The sequence below is a fragment of the Papaver somniferum genome, chromosome 8 (assembly GCF_003573695.1).
Source record: "Papaver somniferum cultivar HN1 chromosome 8, ASM357369v1, whole genome shotgun sequence".
NCBI lineage: Eukaryota > Viridiplantae > Streptophyta > Magnoliopsida > Ranunculales > Papaveraceae > Papaver > Papaver somniferum.
The window spans coordinates 112524276-112536614 of record NC_039365.1 but is presented as its reverse complement, the minus strand read 5'-3'; the positions used below and the strand labels follow the sequence as shown (position 1 = coordinate 112536614).

The following is a 12339-nucleotide window of genomic DNA, read 5'->3' as shown; positions in this document are numbered from 1 at the left end:
GCTGAGAATGAGTCTTGCTGTGCTGGCTTCAAATAGAGAGAGAACTAAACCAAAATTCCAACTTGTAGTACCAGAAGAAAAATGTTGATATACATACTTGTATTGATCAGCATTTGTGGCACCAATTTTAGGTATAGGAGGAACATGAAGCCCCTGCACCCAGTTATGTTTCCAAATGAGTATACTATGACCATTTCCAATATTCTAAGCACTGTATTTCTGGATGAAATTTAGTTCGAACTAATACTAGTCCAGGACCAAGTTGAGGAAGAACTCTTCTTAATGTTAAAAACATCACCATCTGGGAAGTACTTAGCTTGTAAGGACTTAGAACAAATAGAGCTTTTATCAGTACATAGTCTCCATGCAGACTTTGCTAATAAAGCTCTGTTAAAAATTTGAAGATCTCTAAATCCTAAACCACACTCCTCTTTTGGAGCATTTACACTCTTCCATTTTATAAGCTTTCTACCTTTATTGGTCTTCTTTTTCCTCCAGAACTTTTGTTGAGTAGAATTCATCTTCTTAATGGTTGAACATGGAAGATTGAAGCTTGTCATATGATGAACAAGAATAGCATTAGTGACATTTCTCACCATGAAACACCTGGCAGCTTCAGACATGTTAACACATCTCCACCTTGATAACCTGGTATCCATTTTGTCAACAAGAATAGAAAAAGGGATTCTCTTATTCCTTACAATAAAGAAAGGCAGGACTAAGTATTTTTCATCATTGAGATTTACTGTAATCTTATCACTTACTTATGAGGAATTACTTCTTCAATCGCTTCTTAGCCTGGGGTATAACTCAAATTTTTGGTTTCTACATTCATTTCCTCGTTTATGTGTTACTGGTTTTGCATTTCTGGGTGCGAAGAAGATGTTTGTTCACAGGCCTGATAGGGATAGATTTTTGTTACTACTCTTGTTTGATAGAGTAATTACTATTGAGATTAGCTGTGAAAACCTTGTAAGCTCAAAGTATTTGATCATTATTGACAGCAAATTGAACTGTAAGGACAGTGTTACTCTTCTTTTTGATGATACTCGTTCATTATTTGATCGAGGAAAAGAGATAGAGCTCAGTTTAAGAACTTCTTGGTTTACTAAATGTACTGAAATTATGTCTCAAATTGATGTGTGCTTGGAATTTTTGCCTAGATACTATAGAGTTTCTGTTCCAGAGTTGATTCATGAACAGGGTGTTTCTAGTACACAACTGCTTGGTAAAATGATTCAAATAGATATTGTTTATAAGCTGTTTTTTAGACATGGGTTTCGATTAGATACATTCTCTATGAAGTATATCTTGTTAGCATTCAGAACCGGTGATATTGGTGATGTTTTTATGTGGTGTCTTCGAATGTGGAGAAAAGTATATTTTCTATTGCAGCTTAAGTATGGTTCACTTCATGAGCTTGAAGTTCAAATTCTTGAATCATTGGATGTTCTTGGGATTCATATAGAGAGTTTGGAAAGTTTCTCTGAGTTTATTATGTTCATACTTCACCAGGTATTCTTGTATTTGCAACTTGGTATTCACTCTCCTCTTGTGCTGTTAATTCATACAAAGCATTGTAATTTGTTTGAGATGGATGCTATTAGGAAAATACATGCATTATTCGTTAAAATGTTGCTGCAGAACCATGTCTCCTGGTTTAATTGGATAATGCAGTTTGTTCCCCGGAGGTGTTTTACCTTGCGTTATGTTTATCCTCTATTAGTATATGACCGTGGCAAAGAATTTGAACAATTGTGGGTTTGCTTTTGGTTTGATGTAAGTGCTTCTAATTACCAGAAATATACTTGTTCTCTCATTCTTCATGATCAAGTGCTTGTTCAACAGCCAACTCTTATGTACGGGTATCAATCTGAACTGTTGTTTGTGATATCATATCTGCTGGTGTTTATTACAACCGATGATTGTGGTGCTAGTGGCTATCTGTCTGTGAAAAAGGCGCAGAGAAACAATGTATACGAGAGTACTTTAACCTGTCTGTTTGGTATATGGCTTAGGAGTATAGTGTGGAGTCGGAACCGTGGTGGAACTCATACTCTTTTGCATCTTCAACATGGTTTGATTTATGACACAGGAGACACAGTGGTGACTTGTGCAAGAGAGGAACAATGCAAGACCAATTTATGTACTATGGTTGGTATGTAGTTTTCATCCTTAACACTAAATATGCACATCCACATCCGTTAAATACTTCAGTCATTCTTTCTCATAGTTCCTGCCATTTGCACCTTATTACTTCTCTTCCAAAACACTTTGCAAGCTCCAAGCTGTTATTCAACAGCAAATTGCTCTGTATTGGATGTCTTTTCCTTTCTTTTGGTTATACTCGTACATTATTTGATCGTGGGAAGGAATTCGAATCATTATGTGGCGTTCTTGTTATAAGAAATGGGTTTTTGGATTCGGGTTTGTCTCTGGCATTGGTTTGAATTTAGAGGAGGGTTTTGTTTATGAAATGGTTGCTAAAAATGGGTACCGGTCTGATTGGTTGTTTAATGCTTCTATTGTTTACATGTCAGCTACGGATGGAACAAATATTTTTTCTTATTACTGAAGTATGGTTTGCTTGAGCCCTTATATGGTTTTAACGTTTATTTTGATTGCCTACTCATGGAAATATATACCTCATCAAGCCAGTCATTTGCACTTGGGGTCTATAGAACTGTTGTTGTTCTGGAGGAATTTGAAATGATATGTCAACATTCTATTAGGTTTTATTCTCTGTCCCTGTGTGATGCTCTATATAAATGTTTTTACAGTTATGCGCTATTGCTCCTGGGGTCTCCACCAATGACGAAATGTATTAAGTTGGATTTTTCTGGAGGGAGAATGAGAAAAATGCCTAGACCTCCTGTGGTACTTGACAGAGTACATTTCACGCTCAAATTAGTTTTGGTTATATTAAAATATGGATGCACATGGGTTTTCTTAATGTGTAGGAGCACTAATACTCGAGAGGAGCACATGAAAGCAAGAATATGCTCAGGCTTAACTAGTTTACTAGCTGCTGCGTGTCACCATCTATGTTGCAGACCGCTATGGGGTTCCATGCATAAACCAACTGACGATTAATGCTTGACCGCACTCCTTCCTAGTGTGGTAGGACCTCACTTCATGATTACTGTTGGGAGATAACTGAAATTACAGGAGCACCTGTTATGGTCTGTGGCTATCTTACATTCCAGTTGCATGGACATGGGATTGCGGGCTTGTAGTTGAAGTATAGGAGAGCCTCACAGGGGTATTCATTGGCATAGTGGCGGGTCTGATGTGAGTTGGAGGAACCTGCTACTGCTGTTCCGTCACCAATAAGGACGAGAGTTCTCAAATGACAGCAATCTTTCGTCACAGCGCCTGCGTTGCAACCACATATGAATACCAATAGTTAGTAAAATAGATAGTAAGTATTAATCAGTTAATTGTCTAATTAGTAGTCAATTATCAGTGTAATGGATGGGTGTGATATAACCACCTGGACTATTGAGGGTCGTTAGATGTCAGGTTAAATGTGTATCTATATAAGCAAATAAAGAGTCTGTGATGAAACTTTATGAAAATTATAATCAAGAGTATCGATTTATCGATTTATGCTGTGTTCTTAGGAACCAGTAGGCCTGATCCTTCTGGATTGAGAGAGGTTTATCCTCAAATTGTCTATCAACCTTGTCATCGTACTTAGGTACATGACAAGCTGGTGGTGTTGTTGGAGGTGCGACAGAGGGATGTCTCGGGTTGTGTTATCTCTTCCCAAACGCACTTGTCTAAGCCTTTCTTCTTCTTGATCCAAAGCATACTGGTATTCTGCTCGTTGTTGGGCTCGCCTACGATCTTCTCGCATCATTATCGCTTTTTCGTCAGAGTCCTTTGTGTCTGATGCAGTCATTCCATCCACCATATTCTCTGGTCTCCCTTGGCTCGGGTTGATGCGCAATCTTCTCGGGGAGGAGAGTTGTCTCTGCCCAGGTCAACTTCCTCGTTGACAGTGGACATTCCTCCACCTGGTGCTCGGGATTCTTCCTGCTGGTGTTGTTGGTTGCTATGCTGTCGGGAATCAGTCACTCCTTCCTGCGCACTTGTTCCTGCTACTGTTCGGTTTCTCAGGATCCTGCCTGTCCCTGAAGTGTTGGCCATCAGCTCGGGAACACTTTCTTCTCCGAGATTCGTCTCTACCTACGTCATCAAAACATGCAACACCTCCCTTTGAACTGTTTTCGAAAAAGTTTTACGGATGAAGTACAAGAAGCAACAGTTCTGATATTCAGAAAAGACCCAACCAAGTACAATTTCTTTCTAGTTTGACATGATGAACTCAACAAATTAGGCGGTTTTGACTAATAGGACAACTTTTATAAAAGTGCCTTGCTATGTCGCTTTCGGTACCCTCACCATGCATTAATCACTATTTGTCCTAACATTCCTTGTACTAGAAATCATTAACTTCCCGTGCAATCAATCGGAAAGTTTTTTTCTTCGCAAAGTTTTGATGTGGTGAAATCCCTCCATTGTTTTTCCGGTATCACCACCCACAAAAGTTGCCGGAGTAAAGTTTTCTCTACTCTTCCTTATGAATTTTCCTTAGAGTTCCTCAAGGATTGCTTTACCTTGGGATTCTCTTAGGTTTTATAGCTACGTTGTAAGGCTCTTATGATGGGATCAAAGTGATATCGTCACCGAAGTGCTCATCAGATCCTTTCTAGCCATAATTTTGGTAACCCTAACTCAACGATTTTGAGACGGTTTTACCGGTGCTAACGTCGTGTTTGATATCTTAGCAGTCCTTATTGCTCTAAAACGAAAAACAACCAACGAGATGAAGTTTCATTTTAGCTACAACCAAACATCAAAGATGTTATTTTGGGAGCTTTTGAATCTTTCTAACAACTCGCCGTAGTGAAAGAATGAGAATGGAAGGGAACCATCGTTATCAAACAAAACTCAAAGTCACAATTAAAAGAGAGATTTTGTTTATGATCATTTCAAGAAGTTTTGACGCAAAGAATAAAGAACAATCGATAGTTTATATAAAGGAAAAAATAACAATCTATAAATCTCGTCGACTGACTTGTCTAACCAAAAGAGTTTTCCTTTATCTTCAACTAACACTCAAGGTGATTTAGGAGCTTCGGATTTCTCCCTTTTGGCGACTGATTTCAAGGTATCCGAAGATGTTATACGATCCCCTTAGTCGGCGCCAGAATGTAGATGTGGAGAATCCTACTACTATATCCAATGAATCTCAAGAAAACACAACTTAAGCAAATAAGCAGGAGATGAACATGAACACAATATATACGTGGTTCGGTACGATTATCTACGTCCACGGGGGTGAAAGGATGATCTTATTACTTGATTCAAGGTTACAAGATGGTGTTTCTCATCAACAAGCTCTCTATTCACTCTACAAAGCTCTTAGTGTTCTCTCTCCCTCACTGAATTACTTGGTCTTAGCTCTCTACAAGGCTCCCTATTTATAGCCAACATGTTGATACATCCAGGTTACAGTGTGATTCACAGTATATCTTCTTTGATGTTAATCTCGGGTGATGAGTGACGTCCTTCCCGAGATGTTGAGCCGAGCTTGGTGAAGTTGTCTCCCGATGTTCTTCTACCCGATATTGGTCGTCTAGTAAAGCGTGGTCGATGTCGCCATTTATCCTAGCCCGATGTTATTAGCCGCGAGTCCTGCTTTGACTAGATTCTTCGTATCTTCTCGATTGCTTTGTCAGAGCATTTATTACCCTATCGTCCGACAGACGTCTCTTCCATCACATCCGAGCTTTATCTTTACACGTGTTAGCTTCACGGATTCTTTTGATGTCTCTTTACTCGTGCCAAGCTTAGAAGAAGGTGATACGGTGCCTCGCATCTTTTTTTTTATCGGTACACCATTGTCTAGGATCGCTCCACCTGGAAATGTGGATTATTTACACCTACATTTATAATTGATATTTTGGTGTAGTTTGAAAAATGTCCAAGGTGTATTATTCTAAAATCAGTTTGTTGTTTTCAATTAACAACCAACTTCTCACTTTAATCCGTTTTCTCTTCAGAAAGAGCACCACCACGCATACCACCACATATTTACTCTTCTTTTGGCAGTCTACTTACTTCACAGTCCCAACCTAAAATCTTAATCCTAATTTTTGGTTATATTTTAGTCTGAGTTTGGAATTGTTTATTTTATGGGCCGGGGTTTAGGTTTGTTGTAAGGGATTATGATGCAGGGTTGTTTTGATTTCTGGAATAAACCAGAGAATTGAGTTAAAACCCTAATTTATACTTGGTTTCGCTTGCCTATCAAGATGTTAAGGTAATGCTTCTTGATTAATTGTTTTTCTAAATCTACTTCTTGGAATGTCCAAGTCATTAGTCATGCATTCACCATGTTTCTTTGACTATATAATTAAGATCTCAAATGTTTGATTTAAAATTTTCATTTGTGATGTCAGTTTTTTGGTGTTACTGCAGTAATTTGATGAAGATATTGAGTATATGGCTTGATATCTTCCTAGATATACTTTTTGCCATTTAGGATGAGAGACTATATAACTTTGGGAGGCGCTGTAACAATCTAAAATTATGTTTCCAAATGTTTTGTGTTCTGCACTAATACTCTTCTATGAAAAATCCCATTTACGCCCACCAGCTATTTTCAGCATTTTTTTCTTGAATAGACATAAATGTTGAGGAAGTTACGGATGGGGGACTGGAACTCAAAATCCCAAACTAAGGGTATTAAAGTCGGATTTTGGCTACGATTCAGGCTATGCAATTGTGTTGCTGTTAATTCAATATAATATCATTAAAATTTAATATCTATGCTTTATTGTTTTCTGCTCTTTTGCTAAATATGATTTATGGAGTGAATGGTGTGTATTTACTGTGAATTGTAGGTATTCAAAACCAGTGGATCAAATGAGAGCTACTGTATTTGGCCAGTTGTTAGGTGAAGATAGAGGGGAACAACATCAAGAAATCTGAAGCACCCTTCTAGAAAGTCCTCTTAAGTTGGAAAAGCTCATATACAGAAGTTAAGGTTGGTCATTCTAGGGCTGCACAGGAACCGTCCCGTCCCGTGGAACCGTACCGGTACCGTCCCGGAACCGCAGCCAGATGGGACAGATACAAATACCAAAAATAGATACCGTGTCTAGAGTAGGTACAAGTAACGGTTCTAGGCTATTCCCTTCCCGTCCCGTAGTACCGAGGATTTGAATCCGTTGATACTCGGGTACTGTTGCATTACCAGAATAGAAGTTGTTGTTTTAAAATTAAAGCTAGAAAATCCAAGAGAACACTATACATGCTCTCGAGGGCAGCATGGGAGAAATTGCTGCGGTAGTTATTTTGGAGGTTTTAACAATTCGATCGAGGGGTCGACTTTTAACAGCAATAATGTTTGGGCGACTATTCTTGAAATAAACTGTCCATAAAGTTCTTTCACATTGCTAATCATGTGAAGTATTTTCTCAGAACTATTGCACTTTGAACTTTGCCTTTTAATCAGAAAGCAACCTGCTTAATAGTGTTTGCTTTTGCTCTCATTTTGCATCAAATAAAAACCTGACATGAGAATTTCCTTTTGCATGTGCACTTGTTAAATATTCTTAGCAGCCAATCTGAACCCTGTACTACGACTTACAGTTCACGTAGAGATTTGCATTTTATCACGACAGAGTTGAGTTTTCTTCTTCGTCTTAGACAGCTCAGTTAAAAACTCCACAGATCTATACTTTATAACTTATTGCATCTATAAACGTGACCATAGATATTTTAGTTGAGGACTATGCTTTGCATCTAGAAGTGTTTTTTTTTTTTTTTACATATGCTACAGGTAAAGAACCGGTTCCGTCCCGTCCCGTCCCGATTTAAACAGGTACAGGTCCCGTCCCGTACTTCATGGGGTACAGGTACAAGTACAAGGTACAAGTACCGACCATAGGAAGGTACAGGTACTGAGCCAGGCAAAAACCCGTACCGTCCCGTCCCATGTGCAGCCCTAGGTCATTCTATAACCTTTAAGCACACATCACGTTCTTTTGGTTTGTACGCATCATTGTTACTAAATGAAAGAAATTTAGAAGCTAAATTAGTATAAATGCTCACTTTCTTCTGAAATTGATTATAGGTGTATTGTTTCTATTTAGGCATAATCTTATTAAATAAGCATGAAGATTGTTTTAAATCCTTGCATAGGCAATTGGTATTAAAGATCATGTTCGTCATGGTGACAAGGAATCTGTTGCAATCTGTAGGGTTGTCGGGATCATGATGAGGATGGTTACAGGAGGCAGCATAACCAATGCAAAGCCAATTGCAGCAGAATGTGGATTCTGACTGATATTACTCTCCCGTTTGGTGAAGTCGCTGTTGTGGGTGGCGATGGTTCAAATGACGCTACAACGTCTCATGAAGCAGATATTGGACTCGCAATGGGTACGCCCAAAATTTCAACTTTTTTAATTCTTGGTTCTGTAAAGTAGTTGTGATCTTTAAGTCGCAAACAATACCGAATACCATGTTGCATTCAAGGTACTTATTTAGTTGTAACAGACCTGAAGGTTTACGAATCATTTGTAGATGGAAACGTATTTTCGTATTTGTATCATTTGAACCAATAATGACGGGTGCATTCTATCTTGAAAATAAGTAGAAACAATGACTACAAAAAATAAGTTTATATGTAGCACGAGCTAAGTGCTTTCGAATGCAGTGTTAATCAGGTAATCAGGACTCTATAAGATTTTGCGGATTCTATGGTTAAAAACTTTCGAATGCAGTGTGGAGCACATTGAAAATATAGGAAATCATTATTATGAAGCTCTAATTCGTTCGAGGAATAATTTCATTGTATTAGTATCTGTGATGTTTCGGTTCTTATCTGCACTAAAGCCCATTATACCTTCCAGTTGGTCTTAGTACCTTATCGTGTTCATAATTATGGATTTTCAGGGAAATTATTGCACTATGATGGCGAAAAGTTCATCAGAACATGGGAGTATTACTTTGTAGACTGTGCTGCGGGGTTTAAACACACACTGGGAGTCTATCAGGTAATCAGGACTTTATAAGATTTTTCAATATGCCCGAACCAAAACACCAATTTGTGAAGTACTTGGCCATGTTGTTTGCACACATTGTGTCAAGTTGTCGAGTTCCCTGCTTTAGACTAAAGGAGGTTCATTTATTCAACATCCACAGGTAAAAATGCATTACAACGGGGAGAGGAAAAGCACAAAAAATGTTAACGAACCATATAACAATTGGCATGTTTGGAAGAAAATGTTAATGTTACATTGCGACGGGTAGAGGCGAAGCTGTCCGACACCAAATCAAAAATGCATCGGGATCCGCCTCGCCACACCAAATCATAAATGCATGACGGGGCGAGGCGAAGCCACATCACACCATATCATGGTTAAAAGAAAAGGATGCCCAATACGTAGATGAATGACCGTACATTAAATCTGGAAGAGAAGATGTTTAGATGGAGTTGAGTTTTATAATGAGGATTTGTAGTTGTTAGTGCTGAAAGGATATGATTGAAAGAAGAGTTGAGTTATGGTCAGTGGTTGAGCTGGCTTTGCAGGCATGTTGCATTGCAGCCGGAACAAGGAAGAAATCAAGCAACAATAAAGATAAGGCTGAATGTATATATAAAAATTTATTGATTTGTAAGGATTGAAATTTGCTAGTAATCATATAAAACTGTGGAGCATCAAACTAAAAACATGGTGTATCGTTTGCGGACCCGCCCGGTGCGTAGCACGGGCCAAAAATCTGGTAATCTCTTACAATCCCTTTTTAAAGATTGTGATGAAGATGTGCGTTCAAAGAATTCTGAATGTGAAAATCTTCGTCGAAATCTCTTTGTGTTGAAAGAAGAATTTGCAGAATCGGAAGCAAAATGTAGCTCTCAACAAAGTTGTTTTAATGACAGAGAAAATGCTTTTCTCTCGAGAAAAATAATTGGAGGCTGACCTAACTGCTGCTCACAAGAAAGTCAAACTGCTGGAAGAAAACTTGAATAAGTTTAACGTTAGCTCAACAAAATTGTCCACTATGCTGGGAGCTTGTATAAAACATCGTGATACACGAGGTTTGGGCTATGGAGGAATAGACGCTCCAAGTAGTAGTAAGATTGTTTTTGTTGTTTCTAATAGCAATTTCCAGCAGAGAAATCTCACTGATGGCCAAAGTGAAAATTTACCTTCAGCAGCAGAAGTTTCAAAGAACAAGGGAAGTCAACCTCCAATGACAGCTCATATGAAAACAAATAATAACATTCCATTCAAGTGTTACTATTGCGGAAACAAATGTCACATTGAAAGGAGATGTCATTTTCGTTTGCGGAATGAAAAACTTCATAACATTCTTATATGGATGTCTAAGGAAGTAATCAAACTTGTTTCTCATATTACTGGTTTTAAATGTCCAACTTTCAGGCAAGAAAAGTGCTGTCATGAGCCAATTCTTGCTTGTAAATATAACACAAAACCTTTTTATAGAAGGAATAATGTTATAAGGACAGGAGGCTATTTTGATAATCCAATAAGTAGAAAAGAAATTTTGCGAAAGAAAAAATTTTTAGACGCTCTTTTCATGGTTGAAGAACGTTTTAGATCAAAAGTGTCAACCGTTCCTGAATATATTCATATCAATAATCGTGTTTCGGAGCTCAAGACCAGTATAAATAGACTCAAGCGCAGCATTAAGAAGGCAAGGAAGGCAGCAGCATCAGGTATCTCTTGTCCTCCTTTTAATGATTTCCTTAAGACTAACTCTATTGACTTCTCTGATGTTGTTTAAGAAAGAAAATGAGAGAATGTCAACACCCTTGATGAGAAAAATGCTCATCATATTACAACTTGACTACTTACTTTGAGACCGTGTGAGGATGCACATGATTCTCAAGAAGATATCTTCATCCTTGTCAAAATGGTCTTTATTGTATCTGTTTGTTTTTTTTTTAAATAAAATAATGATCATCTTACCGTTGAGCCTTGCTCCGGTTAATTATTACACTTGGTAATATAAATGATCAATAACTCTTGAGATAATACTCTTTGTTGCTTGCTCCGAAAAGTTTCTTTTTGTCTTTTCTTTAAGACAGTTGATTTGTCGTTTATCAACAAATATCTTGTGCTCTAAATTTAATTTAGCTAAGATATTCTGTCATAAGTTAAGAACTTTTTTTTTGATATTTTATCAAAACATGCTTCTAAAATAGGCTTCATTGGTTCCTTGGTTCTGAATTTTGGTTCATAACGACGAACGGTTCGTGCACCGGTTCCATATCCGAATGGATGGTTCCAACACCGGCGTGTTTGAAAAATATGATATGTAACTCTAGGGTTTTGTCCCTATGATAAACACACACACACACACACACACATATATATATATATATATAAGATTTTTTTCCTTCTTAGATATATATAAGTTCTGTAACTTCAATAATTCTCTTGTGATATCATGAACTGCACGATGGATGGATGCAAAAAGGAAGACAAACTTGAAGATGGAAAGGTGATTGAGTTTCTTAAAGATCGTTTCATCATAACCTGTTTTTATGCATGCGATCTTGAAGACAATCAACATGTTCAGATGTCATCTCAATTGGTTGGAAATCTTCTTCGAGATTTTGGGGTTGTTCGTGATCAACTTGAATAGCAACAAAGAACCTTGTCTTTCTGAAAACTGTACTGAAGAAAGCAACTGATGAACTTGCTCTTGTTCGATCTCTGGTTGCTGATTATGTCTAAGTCTTTTAGTATGGTTTTAGGAGTTGATTTTAGTTTGTCTAGGAAACTTCTTATGAGAATTTATTCTTGTGTTTAAGAAGGATAATTAGGGTTTGGAATAGCAAATATTGTGATTACACATAGCTATTGCCAACAATTTTCATCTTTCAATGTTTTTAGATTTATTTATTTAAATTCTAAGTTATTTGGAAAATGATTTTGCAATACTAATCTGTATTGGTTTTATATATTGAAAAAAAAAATATTTTATGGGATATGTGTGTTTACGACCGTGAACTATGACTATCTCATATATGTTCAAAAGTTAAGTCTATTACGTCTTTATGCAAATATTGATAAAAGACAGAATAAACTTTTGAAATATTCCGCAGTATTGATCTTTCCCTAATCCAATTTTATGTGAAAGTACTGCATGGCTCCGTAAGTTTTCTTATGTTGAGCATTTTCAGTTTTTATAATTAGTTTAATCGATGATATTTGGACATTAACAAATTGCGTCCAAATAAATCCTTATTTTCTTGTAAAAGTAAGGTCGCTCTTGTTGTTCTTTCGG

General features: G+C 37.3%; 1 protein-coding gene and 1 long non-coding RNA gene across 4 annotated transcripts; both read left to right on the top strand.

Moving 5' to 3' along the window:
• Positions 1–398: 398 nt before the first annotated feature.
• On the top strand, positions 399–3538 carry LOC113306696. Its single transcript, XM_026555603.1, has 2 exons — positions 399–2158; positions 2781–3538. Exons 1-2 carry the CDS (start codon positions 598–600, stop codon positions 2813–2815), a joined length of 1596 nt encoding a protein of 531 aa, XP_026411388.1. The 5' UTR covers positions 399–597; the 3' UTR covers positions 2816–3538.
• Positions 3539–6029: 2491 nt separating this feature from the next.
• On the top strand, positions 6030–9773 carry LOC113302639. 3 transcript variants are annotated; one of them, XR_003336990.1, is made up of 5 exons: positions 6030–6331; positions 6915–7477; positions 8277–8457; positions 8974–9074; positions 9223–9773. It is a non-coding gene; the product is annotated as an uncharacterized LOC113302639 (long non-coding RNA). The 3 variants fall into 3 exon arrangements; XR_003336989.1 differs by having other exon boundaries at positions 6915–8024; XR_003336988.1 differs by having other exon boundaries at positions 6915–8457.
• The last annotated feature ends 2566 nt before the right edge of the window (positions 9774–12339 follow it).